Source organism: Mustela lutreola, chromosome 4 (assembly GCF_030435805.1).
Source record: "Mustela lutreola isolate mMusLut2 chromosome 4, mMusLut2.pri, whole genome shotgun sequence".
Lineage (NCBI taxonomy): Eukaryota > Metazoa > Chordata > Mammalia > Carnivora > Mustelidae > Mustela > Mustela lutreola.
Genome location: NC_081293.1, coordinates 1,326,064 through 1,343,006, shown reverse-complemented (window position 1 = coordinate 1,343,006; position 16,943 = coordinate 1,326,064). Strand labels below are relative to the sequence as shown.

At 59.8% G+C, this 16,943-nt stretch overlaps 1 protein-coding gene across 2 annotated transcripts in view; it reads left to right on the top strand.

Moving 5' to 3' along the window:
• The first annotated feature begins 9,578 nt into the window (after window positions 1-9,578).
• The window catches only part of PPP2R2D (protein phosphatase 2 regulatory subunit Bdelta), a 45,800-nt gene continuing 38,435 nt past the window's right edge, over window positions 9,579-16,943 (top strand). The window contains exons 1-2 of one of the 2 annotated variants that reach the window (XM_059172806.1): window positions 9,579-9,732; window positions 9,834-9,926. Coding sequence is in view for 1 of the 2 variants with exons in the window: in XM_059172807.1 (XP_059028790.1) it covers window positions 9,726-9,732; window positions 9,834-9,926 (100 nt within the window). In the remaining variant the exon portion in view is untranslated. The remainder of the gene's footprint in view (window positions 9,733-9,833; window positions 9,927-16,943) is intronic. The other variant, XM_059172807.1, reaches the window with a different exon arrangement.

Here is a 16,943-nt window from a genome sequence, read left to right as displayed (position 1 = left end):
AAGAATGACTCTTGCGCATTCCCCTTGTATCCTGAAATGTTGCCAACATTACGTATCAGCTCAGGAGTTTCTGTGTCAATTTTTTGGACAACCTTGCCATCTGTGACCAAAGACAATTTTGTTTCTTCCTTCCCAATCCGTATGCCTTCGTCTCCTTTTCTTGGCTTATGGCTTCCACCAGGACTCCCAGCGTGATGCTGAAGTGGTGGTCAGAGGGGACGTCCTAGCTCCCGACACTGGGAAAGCACCCAGGTTCGCACAGTGGAGCATGATGTGGCTGTGTGGGCTGCGGGTGTCCTTTAACAAGAGGGGAAGTTCCACTTACTAAACATTCACTAATAGTCAATATGAAAAGTTCCCGTCTTGTCAATCAATTTAGAAGTTATTTTCCAGAATTAGTGGTGGAGGCAATTTTCAGGAAGCATCTCTCCCCAGGTGCTGCCCTGAAGATGCCCCTGCTCTGACCTCTTGTCTCCCAACTCCTCATTCCAGGCAGACCCGCCAGCTCGGGCCCATAGGACCCTCCCCAGCCCTTCCATCAACACAGGCTCCGACCTGTTTCTTCACAACACCCCTCACCCTCCCTGCTCCCCCTCCCCCGCTGCCCCCCTCGCCGCCCCCTCCCCCACACCGCCCGCCCCCTCCTTCACCGCCCCCGCACTCCCCTCCCCTCTGCCTCACGAGCCTTTCCTTTAATCTGGAAAAGTCACCAAGCCACTGATGAAGCAAGTTGGATTTATTCAAACCATCTGTTTTTAAAGGGAAATCTGCCTTTCTAAGTTACTTTTTTTTTTTTTAAATAAATTCTACATGGAAGGCAGAGCTATTTGTGGGGCTGCTTCGAGTGCTAAGGAGCTGTGTCTGGCCAGGACTCAGGGACACTGCTGCCCCAGGGGAGCCCCATGCCCACTGGGGTCTCAAGGCAATGGAAGGTGGGGCTCCCGACAGCCCCAGCAACAACTCTAAGGGGCCCTCAGGACACCCCTTCCCCAGACTCCCCCAACCCGCTTCCTTCCAGGGACCTGGGGAGGCCAGCAGGCACGGAGGTGGTGGGCTGGCGGCAGCCTCTGTCCCCGGCGGGATGTGGGTTCTCAGGACACCAACCTCCATCTTCACTGCTTTGTGGTGCCCTCGTGCTTCTCTGCCTCAGATCTGGAAGACGCCTGCTTCCTTTCAGGGGAGACTGTTGTTTTTTTTTTTTTTTTTAAGATTTTATTTATTTATTTGACAGACAGAGATCACAAGTAGGCAGAGAAGCAGACAGAGAGAGAGGAGGAAGCAGGCTCCCTGCTGAGCAGAGAGGCTAAAGCAGGACTCGATCCCAGGATCCTGAGATCATGATCTGAGCCAAAGGCAGAGGCTTAACCCACTGAGCCACCCAGGCGCCCCAAGACTGCTATTTAGGAACCAAAATTCAGGCAGAGATGCCCATGCCATTCAAGCGTCACTGCTTCTGGGTCATGCTGAGGACAGAGCTGGGAAGCGTGTGTGAGCGAGTGTGTAAGGCCACGGCACACTGACGTAACTTGGCCAACAGGTCTCCATTCAACGTCCTTGGTCTGTATTTGTGTGTCTCGTGTCAAAAACCGTCGTTGCTATCGACATCCCCGAGTGGCTCATTCGCTTCGTCCCCCGAGAAGGCACCGGGTTCCGGCTGCCCTCCCTGCAGGGCTGACCAGCGACAGGGCTGGCGTCCCAGCCTTCCGGGCAAGGGAATGGCCGGCATTACAGGCTTCTGGGTAGTTGTGGGCAGAACCATCCCCCAGGGGCCGTCCAGGAAGACACACCCAGCCCGTAGTTTCGCCCTGGTGACCTGGGCCAGCGCAGGTCTCACGGCAGACAATGCTTCCTGCCTGGGAACTGGGCCTGATTATGTCTGACCTTCTCAGCCAAAGTCCCAAGCTTTAACCAGGACAGCACAGCTCATACCTCCTCCTTCTGGAGTCTGGGCTTGATTTTTTTAATTTAAATAAGAATAAATTAAAGACTACCTCTCCTCCCAGGATGTGTATCGCACTCATCAAAACATCAAACTTACAAGGCACCTGGGGTTCAGTGGGCTAAGCGTCTGCTCCTGGCCCAGGTCAGGATCTCAGGGTCCTGGATCGAGCCCCACATTGGGCTCCCTGCTCAGCGGGGAGCCTGCTTCTCCCTCTCCCTCTGCGCCCTCTCCCTCACTGTCCCTCCAATAAGTAATCGTAACGAAACAACCTCACACTCACAAGCACTTTGCAAGACATTGCCCACGGGGCCTGTCAGCAGAGGTGGTGTTTCAAGAGCCACACTTCGAAACTGGGGACTGGAGGACATGCCACGCCTCCCGACAGGGCAGCCGCAAGCTCTGGCCACGGAGACCCATGATGAAGGGGGTCAATGGTTGGGCACAGGGCAGCTGTTAGAGACGGCAGATAACCCGCTCACCTCCACCGGGCCGGTCCCCGCAGCGCCCTCCTGCTTGCCCCAGCTTGGCCAGCAGAGGGCAGCAGCTGCCAGGGGACAGGGCCGGGCCCTGGGTCACCAGTGGCCTGGTGCCAGGACAGCATGGCCCATCTGCTTGCGTTTTCCCCTGACATCTGCAAGGCTGGGCGCAGAACAGAATTCCCCACCCGTCTAAACCTTAAGGACAAAGACCGGTCACATATATTTTGACGCACATGACAGTTTCCAGAGCTTTAAATCTCCAGGTGGCCCCTGGGGGCTGGCAAAGCGGCAACCTCGGGTCCTGTCATTCTGGGAAGAAACAAACAGGCTGGGGACTGCGCGAGGTCCTTGGGCTGAGAGAGCAGAGGGGATCTGGAACTTCGTGGCGGAGCCCGAGTGCCCTCCCAGGCCCCCTGCCCAGCACCTGCTCAGGCTGAGCACGCCGGCGACCAGTCTCCCAAAACGGGGATCGCCTGGGGCACGTGCTCACCCCAGCTGTGGGATCCCCACGGTGACGACCACGGGGCTCAGACCCCGACACAGGCCCTCCGGCAGGCGAGCGTCTGTCAGTCTGGGGGAGGGGCGCTTTCTTGCATTTTGTGCTTCCGTGGATTCTGGAGCTCCGCGTGTTCGAGTTTTTGGGTCGTGAGGTCCACAGCGTGCCCCGAAATGAACCAGTCTGGGTGACGGCATGACTGCGGCAGGCTCACCGCAGGCACAGAGCGCTCTGCAGAACAGACCTGACTGACCACCGGTGCTCGTGGGATCCATCAAGCCGCCTTCCCCCACAGGGAGAAGGGCCACGCCTACTGGCAAGGAGCCTTTGAAGCACAAAGGTCTTTTTTCAGTATTCAGAATCCGTATGTTGCGGAGATAAATGGGGTAAGATGTGACATTTTTTGTGCATAATTTAAACTGAAATCGCTCCCAGTAAGGAGAATTACCAGCTATTCTGAACCGGGGGCCTCTGTCCTGATCTCGCTGACATGAGGGTACAACCTGCTTCAGAGCTGCCTTCGTTTTTATAATTTGGAGGAAAAAACCATACTGTGGAGTATCGTGAAGCTAACATTTTTATTTTTGAAACGAAGTCATGCCCATCTGTGAATTATTTCTTAAAAGAAAAAAAACACTTAAATTGGGCAACTGTTTTCCCACTTTTGAAACACCTGCTTTAAAGATAAGAAGCACCACATGGTTGACAGTGACCCAAACCACAAGAGACACGCAGGTGCAGGGGACTGTCGGTTTGGGGAGGAAAGATTTTGTCCGAGGGCATGTGCAGATTTCCCGGAGGCCCAGGGGCTCCTGGGCGCACGGGGTCACGGGAGCTGGTCACCTGCCCGCCCACGGCCTCACTCTACTACCGCAAGGACACACAGCGTACAGAAGCCCGCAGGTTCTGCGCAGGGCCGCGGTGGTAAGTCCCTCTGCCACCCCGGAGCCCGGATATAGACCCAGAGGGGACCATGTGGGGCCCCATGGGCAGTGCCAGGCCCATCGCCCTGAGCCGCTCTGCCTCCGCCCCCTCCCGCATCGGAAACAAGGTGCTATTGCAGGAGCAGCGGCGGCCAGCACGGTGTGGTCACCCCCGCCCCGGGCTCCCTGGAGCTCAGGAGGACGTGGTGGGCAGCACAGGCTGGGCTGATCCTACCCAGCAGCTTTTCTGACCCAGTTCCCAGACTCTGCTCGTGGAATGTGTCCCAAAACCACCTGACGCCAGGGGCACCGAGGCCGTGGGAGATAGTGACCCATCCCACGGGCACACAGGGGGCAGGGGGGGTGGGGCCGGGTGGCCTAGGATTCCCACGGAGCTGCTCAGATGTCCCTGGGAAAGGCCCATGGCTGGGCTCCCTCGGGCCAGCCAGCTCCCCAGCAGAGGCACAGGGATGGAGGTGGGCAGGCAGGGCACAGCCCGTCACTCCCACAAGGGCTCCTCAGGGCCGTGTCTGCCCTGCAGCTCCAGGAGGGCAGCCGCTGGGTCCCACGGCCACAGCCAGCCTGATTTTCACCGTCTTCTCCCGAGGGCCACCACTCAAGAAACCCCACACTTTCACCCGGACTCAGCGTCTTGGCTTTGGCTTTGCAGGGACCCGGCCAGCCTGTGCGCTGCCCATGTCTACAGCTCCATAGCTCATCAAATTCGGGTCGGGGGCACCTGGGTGGCTCAGTGGGTTAAGCCTCTGCCTTCGGATCAGGTCATGATCTCAGGGTCCTGGGATTGAGTCCCGAATCGGGTTCTCTGCTCAGCGGGGAGCCTGCTTCCTCCTCTCTCTCTCTCTCTGCCTCTCTGCGTACTTGTGATCTCTGTCAAATAAATGAATAAAATCTTTAAAAAAAATAAAATTCAGGTCCAAACGTCTCAGCCTCACAAAAAAGGAAGTGGGGGTGAGGAGGCAATTTTCTTTTGCTGCCAGAATGAATGGCCACCGATGTAATGGCTGAAAACCACACCTGTGTAGTACCTCCTGCCTCTGGAGGCCGAATGTCACCCTGGGGGCTGGTCAGTGGCCCTCTGCCTGGGCTGGGCTCTGGCTAGGGTCCTGGGAATGCAAGCACTTCCAAGCCCTTTCAAACAGTTGGCCAAATTTTGGTTGTAGGGCTCAGGCCCCCTTTGCCCGCGGGCTCGCAGCCAATACTGGTCTTTCCTCTACAGGCTGTTTGCATTCCTTCTAGCATTTTCCATGTGGTCACTGCCAGCAAGGGCCGGCCGAGTCCCTCACAGGCTCGCAAGCCCTCTGACTTGCCCTTCTCTGTCTCTCTGACTCCCGCTGGAGAAAGCTCTCTGCCTTTTTAAAGTACTCATGTGATTCAATGGGGCCCACACAGATAATCCCGGATAATCTTCCTATGGGCATCCGGTAACATTAATTCCTTCTGCAAAGTCCTTTTGCCCTGTCTCATAACGCGGCCCTGATGTGGTCCTTTGTCTGTTCCTTCCTCCCCTTCGTCATGGGGAAAAGTTCAGGGGACAGTGAAGAAAAAAGGTGGAATGAAGTTTAGTTCCTCGCGGAGCTCCGGCAGGAAGGGCGCAGCGGGACGCCGAGTCGAGGGTGCTTATAGCAGCTTTAGTCGTGATTTCCAAAACTTGGAAATGACCAAGTTGTCTTTCGGTAGGTGAACGGTCAAATACACTGTGGTCTGTCTAGACTACGGAGTATTATTAATGATAAAAAGAAGTTATTTATCAAGCCATGAAAACACAGGGAGAACCTTAAATCCATGTTACGAAATGAAAAAAAAAAAAAAAGCCAATTATAAAACATTCTGCAAAAGGTAAAATCAGGTAGACGGTAAGAAGATGAGTGTCTGCGGGGTGAGTGGGAGAGAGGAACAGGGGATGGCCAGGGCAGAGAAACCACTCCGTATGACAGCATGACGACGGGCACATGCACTCGACATTTGTCCAGACCCGGCGCAGGTGCAGCGTGAACCTCAAGCATGAACGAAACCCCAGGGCAGGCTCGTCTCTGGTCACACACGTACCATTCTGACGAGTGTATTGACGGTGGGGGGTGTGGTGCATGTGCTGGGGCGGGGTGTGTGGAAAATCTCTGCACCTTCTGTCCCATTTTCTTTGTAAACCTGAAAAACCTGCCCTAAAAAAATTAAGTCTTTCAAAACCAGAATCAGAGACACAATTCCAGGCACTGCATTCTGCCAGCCACACAGCTGTGCTCGGAGGGAAGCAGGTGAGGCACCCGTGGGACATACACACGGGGGCTTCCTCCAGCCACGCCCTCCAGCCCACGCGGCCCCCAAGCAGCCCACAGAGGGGACTGGGACTCCCCGCACTTGAACAAGTCTCTAAGCCCCACGCGTTTTAGGATGGAACACGGTGCTCCCTGCCAACAGGGCACGTCTGTGATGGCTCTGAGTAGCTGCTGCCTCTGAACTCGAAAGCAATCCACATGCAGTGTTCTAAGCGGTAGGTAGTTGCTGAAATCTAAGTAAATCAAAGAAATTTTTTAAAATAAAGGTGTTCATGGAAGAGCAATGAACAGGGTAGCTTCCTCTGTGATTTCCTTCAAACTATTAAGATATATAGTCCGCACAAGGCTTGCGGGAAATTTAGATATATGTTAGACTTAAAAACCAGTGTATTGAGACATAACTCACGTTAAATAAGATGGACACACTTTCAGACTCGAGTTTGATGGGTGGTCCGACAGCTGCATACACCGCATAACCATTTCTCCAACAAGACACCGAACATCTCCGTCACCCCAGAAAGCTCCCTGCTTTCTCCCAGTCAGTCCCCTCCCTGCCTCACAGCCACGCTCGCCCTATCCCTGGGGACCACTTAGCCTCTTCCAGACTTCAGGGTTCTCCAGAAAAACAGAGCCGACCGCATCTCTGTGCCTGTATTAAGACTCATTTTGAGGGACTGGCTCCCAGGATTGCGGGGGTTGGCAAGTGTGATGTCTGCATGGCGGGCTGAGAACGCAGGCAGCAGTTGGCCATGCAGCCTTGAGGCAGAATTGGATGAACCCCCCCACCCCTGCCGCTCTCAAGGGTACTCTCCGGTCATCAGACCCAGCTGGCTGTAGGTGGTGATTGTATCGGCCAAGTACTTTTACGGCAACATCTCTATTCCCGTTCAATTAGGTCACCAGGTGCTACGCCCCCGTCGCGCAGACCCAAGACCATCACTCTGACAAGACAGGTGGAATCACGCATCGTGTGTGGTTTTGCGCCGGCTCCTCTCATTCGCATGATGTTTCTGAGTCGCGGACACAAACACAGTCACCCGTTTGCACGGGCACCCCGTTCCTTTTTATTACAGAATCGTATCTCTAGCACGAATACAGCAGGCTAGATCCTAATACACACCGGGCATTTCACAATTTGACCGTGAGATCCAAAAACAATAAAATAAGAAAACTGCCCAACACCAATTAGAACCCGGAGTAACTCACAGAGATATTTAAACCCCTTTAGGTCATAAAACAGAACAGCCAGCTGACGCACAGGGCGGGCAAGGCAGGCAGCACAGTGCTCTCCGGGACGCGGCGCCTCTGTGTGGCTTCTGCTGCTTTTTAATTTTAATTTAACGAAAGCTAATTAATAAAGAATACAGTCTAAACTGAAGCCAAACATGGTGCTATTGCTTCAAAAGACATACCTGTAAGGCACAGCAGAGCACCCGTTTGTGCGGGAGCCTGACCACTCGCAGCCGGGCTAACTACACGTGGGAAGGGCGATTACAGCCCCGGGTCTCTGCTCGTCGTCACAGCGAAGCATGGTTACTGCTCCCCACCCTTCTCTGAAGCCCTCTCACAGCCGATTTGCACAGTGCACTGCACAGCCACCGCTCTTGTGAAGGTCAGCCATGGCATCCCAACTGCTGGACCACACAGGCCACCCTCCGCCTTCATCACGCCGCGCTGGGGAACCGGCCACTCCCGGCCACTCCCGTCCCCGTCTTCACCCAGCTCGGGACTCCGTGGGCTTCTGGCTCCCCGGAAGCGCACCTCACGGTCCTTCCCCCTGGGCCTCCCCTGGAGGTCTGTAGTGGCCCCTTCCCCACCCACCTTCCCTCCTGGGGTGAGCTCGCCAGTCTCGCCTGGTTTGGGACCCCGTGATGCCCTCCTTCTCCGAGTGCAGGGCTCCAGGCGGCAACTCCCCGGTGTGCCCGACGTGTGTGCCTCTGCAGCAGCTCGCAGCCAGCCTGGGCTCCCGCTCAGCCGCCCCCTCTGCAGCCCCCCATGTCCGAGCCAAGAAAGTCCTTTCCACCAGGTGCACAGCCGCCCGGGGGCCATTCCTGAGCGCCGTCCTGCTGTCGCTCCGCGTCCACCGCACCGGTAAATCCCAGGGGCTGTGCTTTCCGGGGGCTCATGTCTGAAATGGGACCGGTCTCCCCCGCACCGGCACACCCAGGACCACCAGCCCCTGCTCTTGCCCGGGTGGCCCAACGACCCGGCCAGGAGGCTCCCCGATCGGACTCTGGGCGCGCCACCCCCGTGTCTCCCGGGCAGAGCAGCCGCACTGGCCCGTCCGAGCCCCGTCACCGCCGCCGCCCTCGGCTCGCGGCCCCGAGGCCTCCCGTCTCGTGTGGGGCCCATGCCCCTCCCAGGCACAGCCTTCGGCTCGCGGCCCCCCGGTCGCTCGCGCCTCCTCCCGCGGTCGTCCCGCGCCGCCTACTGCTACGCCCGCGCCCGCGCCGCTTTCCTCCCCGCCCACCGGGGTTCTTCCCAGCCGCCGTCGGTCCGCCGCAGACGCGGGAGCTCCGCGAGCGCAGGGCCGGCTGGCTCCGTGGACGTCCGCGTCCCGGACGCGGTGCGCAGCGCGGGGCCCGCGGCGGGAGCGGCCAGGGGGTGAGCGCGGGCGGGACACGCTCCCGCTGGGGAACGGTCGGCGTCCCGAGGCGACGCGGTCACGGCCGCATTCACCGCGTGGCGGGGAGAAGGGGCGGGTGCGGAGAGCCCGTCCGCACGCCCGGAGCGAGACGCCCAGAGAGAAGGAGCCCCGGGCCCCGTCGAGCGGAGACGCCACACGTGCCCTGGGGCGGCGTCCCGGGGCGCAAAGAACCGCGGCGGACGGCGCGGCCCCGCGCGGGCTGCGGCCCAACGGGGACTTGGAACCGCCGGGGCTCCGCGCGGTCCGGAGGGGCCCCGTCCAGCCGGCGGCCGCTGCGAGCGCGCGCAGGGCGCAGGGCGCAGGCGCGCAGGTGCGGCCCGGGCCAGGGGCTCCGCCCGCCGCCCTCCGATCGCGCCCTCCGCCGGCTGCTGCGCCCACGGGCCGCGCTCCCATTGGCCGCGGCTCAGACTGGGGGCGGGCCCGGCTCGCGCTGGGGTGGGGGCTGCCGCCAGCCCTGCAGGACGCCGCGACCGAGGCGGGCGGAGAGCGGCAGCCGAGCGGCTGGCCTCCAAGGACGCGCCGCCCCGAGCCCCTACAGCCCCGCCGCTCTGGACGCTGGGGTCCGGCTCGGGGCGGCGCCGGGCTCGGGCTGGGGGGTCGGGGGGGGGCGTGGCGCAGCAGGGGGCGGCTTGCGCAGGCGCGGTCGGCTCGTCCCGCAGCCCCCGGCAGCCCCCGCGGCCGCGCCGCGCCGCGCCCCGCCCACGCAGGGGAGCCTCCCGGCGGCCCCGCCCCCGCCCGGGCCTGCGGAGGAGGCGGAGGGGGATGACGTCATCGAGCGGGGCGACGGGCATTGGGCGCCATTTTGAAAAGGGGGGAAAAATCCCTCCCGGCGGCCGCGGCGGCGGCGGGCTGAGGTGCTCGGGCGGCAGGAGCGCGGCGGCCGCCTCCCTCGTGCGCCGCCGCCTCGGCGCCCGCCCGCCCGCCCGCCCGCCGGCCGGCCGGCCATGGCAGGTGAGCGCCCGCGCGGGCCGAGGCGGGCGGGGGGCGCGGGGCGGGCGCGGGGCGGGGGGCGCGGGGCGGGCGCGGGGCCTGACGCCGGTGTGTGTCCGCAGGGCCCGGAGGCGGCGGCTGCCCCGCGGGCGGCCACGACTTGCAGTGGTGCTTCTCGCAGGTCAAGGGGGCCGTGGACGAGGACGTGGCGGAAGGTAAGGCCGCGCACCCGGGCGGGGCGGCGCGCTCCCTCCTGCGGCCGCGGCCCCGGGAAGCGCGCACCCGGCCCGGCGCGGCGTCGGCTCGCGGGGGACCCGAGGGGCGGCCCGAGGGTCGTGAAGGGGGCCAAGGTCAGCGGGCCTGCGGCGGACTCTGGCGGCGCGTCCCGGCTCCTCCCCGCGGCGGGCGGCGGGCGGAGCGGCGGGAAGCGGGGCCGGGGCGGGCGGCGGGGCGGGGGCGCCGCTCTCTGCGGCTCCGACGGCCGCCGCTCGGCTCGCGGGGTGGGCGCTGCCTTCCGAGCGCGGGGACCGCGCGTGCTGCCCCCCGGACCGCGGCCGTGCGGGACCCGGCGCCGGCGAGTGGGCGGGAGCGGCCCGGGAGGCCCCGTCTGCCGCGCTCCCGCGCCGGGTCCCTGGAGCGCCCAGCGGCGGCCCCGCGCTCCCGAGCGTCGGCCCCCGCGGCCCCGGCCCCGCCGCCCCTGGCAGGCTGACCCCGCAGATGCGCGGGCCCCCGAGACGGAGCGCGCGCGGGTCGGCAAACACGCAGGGGCTCCGGAGGGGCCGGTGCGGGCGGGGGTTTGGGCGCCAACACGCGTTTCCCCGCGCTCGTGCGAGCTGCGCGTCCGTGCTGCGTCCGCGGGCCCCGGGCGAGCCCGTCCCGCCGGCCGTGCCCCCTCTCCGCGCTCGCCTGGGCGCACGGACGGACCGACGGCAGGGCCGGCGCGGGCGAGGCGCCCCAGCGCGGTGTCCGTCCGGAGGGCTCCGCGCCGACGTCCCTGTTGGCGGAGTCCAGCCGACGGGGACTTTGTGCGGGGCCCGCCCCGACCGCGCGGTTCGGCACGGACGTGCGAGTTCGCGGCTCCTGGGAGTTTCTTTGTGGTCGTTCCTCGGGCGTCTTCGGCGGCTGCGTGCGCCGCGCTTCGCTGTCACCCGCGTGGCTCCGGCCGCAGTGCTCAGTCGGGGCGCGCGCCCGGACGCCCTCCGGGTCCGTCGCCGGGTTGCGGCCGCGCCCGCGCAGTTGTGCCGCTGCCGGACAAGACGTGGACAGGGACCCGGAACGGCAGCAGCCGGGCGTGTGGGGCGGGGGGCGGAGGAGCCGCCCGAGCTCGGCCGTGGGGGGAACGTTGGCTGGAGGCAGGAGGTGCGGGGACCTGCAGGGGCTCCCCGTGCCCTGGCGTGCGCCTCCGTGTCTTTGTGCGGCTTGGCGGCCCGCGAGGTGTTCGCCGGGTCCGAGCCACGTGGAGAGCGTCCGCGGACCCGCGCACGGTGCGCGTCTCTCTGCCTCCGAGACCAGGGCTGGGGCGCAGCGGGGGCCCTGGCCGCACTTGCGAGGGCAGCGCGGGGCAGTTCGGGACTCAGTGGACTGAGGCTGCTCGTTTCCTTATTTTTGAGACTGATAGTTTGGGGGACTCGAATCATAACCGTGCGGAACCGTGGAAAATGTGATGGTTTTTTCTTTTCCAAGAGGGGGGTTCTGCTTAGGCGTGGGCCGGGTCGGCATCGCGCTGCCGGATTTCTCGTTTCTCGCAAGTAGCAGTAGAGCTGGGCTTGGAGGGAACCTGGTAGTTTTCCTGCTGGGGACGGGGCGCAGGAGACACGGTCACTGCTCCTCCCCTGCAGCTCGCTGCTGGTGGCCGTCGTCACCACCCTCTGCAGGCGCACAAGGTGCGCTTCTCTACCCAGGAAAGCAAGAATCAGGAGTAAAACCAGGGCGAGGCTTCCAAAAGGAAGTGAAAAGGGAAGTGGTTGTTAGCTTGTTTCTTCAAATCGTTATGCTCCAGGCAGTGAGCGCTGTGCGGAAGCTGGTGGGTGTCCGTGCCATCTCCGTGTGTGGTGCCCAGTCACCACTGCCCACCCTAAGCCCTAGGCCCTTTCCTGGGGCGACTTGCACTGAACAGATGTTCACAGATGCCGTATGATGCTGAGTCCTTTGCTAGTGTGTCTCATCCAGCTGGAAGGCTGGGTGTCCCCCCACACACACACCTTGTAGAGGACCTAGTCTGCAGTGCTGCTACCAACAGACGGAGTGCTTGCTGCTGCAGACCTGGCTCCTTTACCTGGCTCTGTTAGTTCCCAGTCACAGGGCCCTAGGAGGGAGGGACTGTTCCTCCCAGTTCTAGATGCAGAAGCCGAGGCACAGAGGGCCATTAACTTGGTCAGCAGCCACTGTGAGGTCAGAGCCAGGGTTTGAAGCCAGCCTGGCTGGCTCCAGAGGCAGTGCTGCGGCCCTCGAGGTGGGATGTGGCTGCCAGCCTGGGGATGGCTCCTTCGAGAGCGCATGAGAGCGCTCCCTGGCCAGAGTTGTAGGAAAGCAAATGAAAATGAGATGCCTTGAGAGCAAGTGTCTATCCCAGGTTTGGAAGGTTGGGAACAAGGGTTAAAGCGTGGCCATCAAAGAGCAGATGTCACAAAGATGGTTTGGTGGGGAGAGCCTGGAACCCCTGCGCACCCAGCCGACGAGGCAGTAATTCTGTGAGTTACTTAAAGCACAAACGTACTCGCTTCTTGCAGGAAAGCTTTGGGTCCTGCTGCCTCTGCCCGTGATTGTTTTTCCAGAGAAGCTGTGGGGAGGGCTGGAGGAGGGCGTCGTAACCAGCTGTGACCTGGTTTTATAGCTTTTGTGTAGCCTGATGACCACTGGTTCATCAGTAATTTTACATGTCTTGACTTTTTACTTGATGGTTTTGTTTTAATCTGTTTCTTAATCCGTGATCTGGCGTGTGGTCTTGAATTTGACATTAATCTTTCTCTAAAAAGATAATACTAAATGTTAATCTGTAACTCCAGCTTAAGTCTGGGGAGTTGTATAAATCCTATGGGTATCTCAGTGATGTGGTCCGGCCTTTCTAAAGCGGTTTATGTAGATATATTATTAAAGGAAAACCTTGAAGTTGGAGAAAGAAACAAAAACTAAGGGCATTTGGGTATCAATATTAAGATACTGTTTCATAAATTTGAGGTACATCTGATTTCAGAAATGTTAACATGTAGGAATCTGTGCTCCCTACAATCAGTGAGAAACAGTATTTGTGAATGCAAAACTTTTCGATCATATTATTTTTAGTGTTGTGGGTTTCTTTTTTTTTGTTTTTTTTTGTTATTTTTCTGTATATAGGAAGTGAACACTCAGTATTTATCATTGATTTTTTTTTAATTGTGATGGGACCTGGGTCTGGCTACTTGAAGTATTCCTAATCTGATACATTGTCTACATTCCGTTGTAGGGTTCTCATTTACTTAGTATTTGTGTTTATGCTATCCTGAAAGTTCTCCAGGAAAGCATCTTGTGGGGGGAAGCCATCAGACAAGAAAACGATCTACTAACATTCTTGCCGTTTAATTTAGAAGAGAGTTTCATGGGGAGATTGTGCCATTAGGAAATCACATACTTGTGGTTTTCTTAAAATTAAGGCATTTCACATACTTAGGAGCACAGTTACATTGTAATGCTTCTGAAATCAGGCTGTATGTTCAAGAACCTGGGCTAACTGTAGTTATATAATCAGATGTAAGCATGAGATTTATGGTAGTATTAAATCATACTCCTCAATTTTTTTTTATTCCTTGATTTTAAAAGTCTTGTTTTGGGATGCCTGGGTGGCTCAGCTGGTTAAGCGTCTGCCTTTGACTAAGGTCATGATCCCGGAGTCCTGGAGTGAGCCCCACATAGGGCTCTCTGCTCGGTGGAGGCTACTTCTCCCTCCCTCTGTCTCTGCCTGCTGCTCTCCCTGCTTGTTCTCTCTCTCAAATAAATAAAATCGGGGGGGGGGGAGTTTTATTGGGAAATTCTGGGTTTAGTTCATGTCTGCCATTTATTGGGTGTGAAGGCCCGTTCTGAACCTCAACTCACTTATCTAGAATAGATATCAACAGATTTTTGTCAGGGAGCCCCTGGTGGCTCAGCTGGTTGGGCATCTGCCTTCAGCTCAGGTCATGGTCCCAGAGTCTGGAGATGGAGCCCTGGTTGAGTCCAGCTTCCTGCTCAGCATGGAGTCTGCTTCTCCCTCTGCCTCCCATGCGAGTTCTCGCTCTCAAATAAAGACATAAAATCTTTAATTTAAAAAAAAAATTATTTTTGTCAAGATTAAACAGTCTGCAGTGTTTTTGTTTCCTGTAAATTTTTAGTGCTAGATACGACTGTTAATTAATTCTCATGTATTTTAGGATGTTTGGGTTTGGTTGTTGCTGTTCTTAGACCTAAAAATCAGTTTCTTGATTTTTTTTTTTTCCTGATTTCCCCCCAGTCTCTTCATTCTTCCTCAGTCCCTTCGGTTGGGCCTAACCACTTGGCTCTTGTATCACTACGCAGGGTTCCTTTCTCGTTTGTACTTATTTTCTCCTGCTCTGTGACCCTTGCTCTTGTTTCTTTCCCAGCCACGAATGTTCTCCGTGTTTCCTGCCTACCTTGCACACCCTGCCAGTCCTCCACCGTCTGCTTTTTCCCCAGTTTTAGTGCATGGGTTAGTCTTACCTCTTCAACTTGGTACTCAGGATACGGAAAGGCAAATCCCATTGCGACGGTCTTACTAGCTTCGTGTTAACTTGACAGGTTACTTACCGTGTGGTTTTTCGTCTGTACAGCCGGGGTACTGTTCCCTATGGCGGTGACAGGTTGTTAGGAAGATTCCACACAAATGCAGGGAAAGCTCTGGCAAACAGGCAAATGCGGGAATGTTGTCCTAAGAGATGCTCTTGCACAGAAGAGCTTACTCTGTGTTGCTCCCAGGAGCCAACTGAAAAAAGGAGGGATGTTACAGGCGCCGCTTTCAGCTTAGCTGATCTGAAAGTTCACAGCCATGTCCTCAAGGGCAGCTGGTGTGGATGTTGGATTAGAGGAACTCTGTTCCTGCCTCGAGAAACCCTCTGGTGAGACAGACACCCTCCTGAGAGCAGAGGGAGTAGAGGGAACGTGCTTGAAGTACCTGCTCGCAGACTTGGGTGGGAAGTGAGGTGAGGAAATCAGGGTGTGGCAGGGTGTGGAAAGAGAAGAGGTGAAGAATGTTCCAGAAGGAAGAAGGAGGAGGCTTGGAGAGGAGATTGGGGAGAACATGGTGCGTTCTGGGAAAGAGCATGCTTGGCAGGTCTTTCAGCAGAGAGGGTAGTGGCCCTGTTGAGGGGCTGAGTGGCCAAAGAGTGCCCAGTAACAGCCTTAGATCACCATGCTGACGACTTGTGATTGTACCTGCAAGTGATCCTGAGCGCAGGACTTTAAGATTCCAAGCAGAAGAGTAATAACCCGTTTTACCTCTTTTTAGGGAGGTCACTCTGGCCCTGGGAGAATGGCTGGTGAAGGGGAAGAATGGAGGCCAGTGGGAAGTTACTGCAGGAGTAAAAGCTGGAGACGGGGCTTACTCGAAGTCAGAGGTCTCCAGGGGTGTTTTTGTGAACGGCCAAGTAGTCAGTAGTTTAGATTTTGCAGGCCGGGCAGTCTCTTGCTGCTAGTGAGCTCAGCTCTGCCTGGGTGGCTGGCGGACCCCATGGAGGCCGGCCCGCAGCACTGCGCGAGGCCGGTGCCCTTGGCCCGCCCCGGTGCGCAAACTGTGCTTCTTGAGCCTTTGGCTCCGGGAGGATCAGAGCGCTTTTGTTTGTGTGGGTTTTATCTGTCGCTCTTTCCTGTATTTGAATTAAAACGGAGGAACTTCAGGTATTTATTATTTCACTTCAAAGTAGTAACAAGTCTGATGCGTGGAAACGAGACATCTTCCATGAAAAGCAACTCTCTCAAACAAGCAAAAGTCCTAGAGAGAGGACAGGCCTCTTGTGTCACACTCTGGACCCTCCGGCGGGGTCGGCACACGGCGGGGAGCACAGGCTCTGCGGCGGCCTCGCTGACGTCCGCGGGGAAGGTCTGGCCTCACGCTCCAGGTCGGCAGGAGGAGGGAGGAGGAGTGAGCAGCCGTTCCACGGAGTCCGGTCCGTAGCAGCGCGGCCCAGCCGGCGCCCGACGGCGTCCCGGGATCCCTGGTGCCCTGGGACCGCCGCTGTCGTCGGCTCGAGCGGGGCGCGCCGGAGCCCGCGGTCTCTGCCCCGTGCAGAGCCGGTTCTCGCCCGCGGGCTCCCAGCTCCGGCGCGCCGGGCTGTTCGCGTCTCCGCCGCAGAAGGTGGGAGCGGGTCGCGAGTTCCCGTCACACGGGAGCCGTCGGGGGGGCGGAGCCGACGCCAGCGTCCCGCAGTCCAGGGCCTCCTGCAGGCGGGCACGTGCAGGTCGGCAGCCCGCGGGGGCCGGGGGCGTGCGCGAGGCCCGTCGGAGCTGCAGCCGCGGAGGAACCGCGCGCTCCGCTCGGGCAGCGCCCGGCCCGAACCCCGCACGCGCTTCTCCTCCCGCCCGGCTCGGCGCTGGCAGGCGGAGCGGCGGCCGTTGCACCGCGGCGGGCGTCGGGACACGCGCGTCCCGCGAAGCTGATGCGCCCGACGACGGTGCATCCGCGCGGTCCTGGGTGGGACTGGCGCGCCTGCGTGCGTGCGCGTGCCTGTGTGCCTGCGTGCGCGTGCCTGTGTGCCTGCGTGCGCGTGCCTGTGCGCGTGTCTGCCTGCGTGCGTGCGCGTGCCTGCTGCTGCCGCCCTGCCGCGCGGGGAGCGAAGGGCCGCACTTGGCCGGCCGCGCCCTTGTGGGTCGGTGCGCAGGGCGGCGCGCCACTAGGAAGGTGATTCTGGCCTCGGGGCCTCTGGACGGCGCTCCGGGCCCGGTCCGCAGAGCCCGCAGAGCAGCGGGGACGAGACGCTGATTTCAGGACCGACGGCCCTTCCTGGTCCTGGGTGCGCGTCTCCGCGTGAAGCCGGCGCGGGAGCAGCTGTCGCTACCGGACAGACCGAGGCCGCGGGCGGGCGGGGCGCGGGGTCCCGCGGAGAGAGCCGGACGCGGGGCGCGCTGCCCCGGCCTGAGCCGCGAGAGTCCAGCGGCGCGGACGCGAAAGTGAAGCGTCCTCGCCGCGCGCCGCAGCGCTCCCCGGAAGCGGCTGTTCCGGACTGTGTGTTTGGGCCGCTGCCTACACGCGGATTTACTCACTTCTGTCG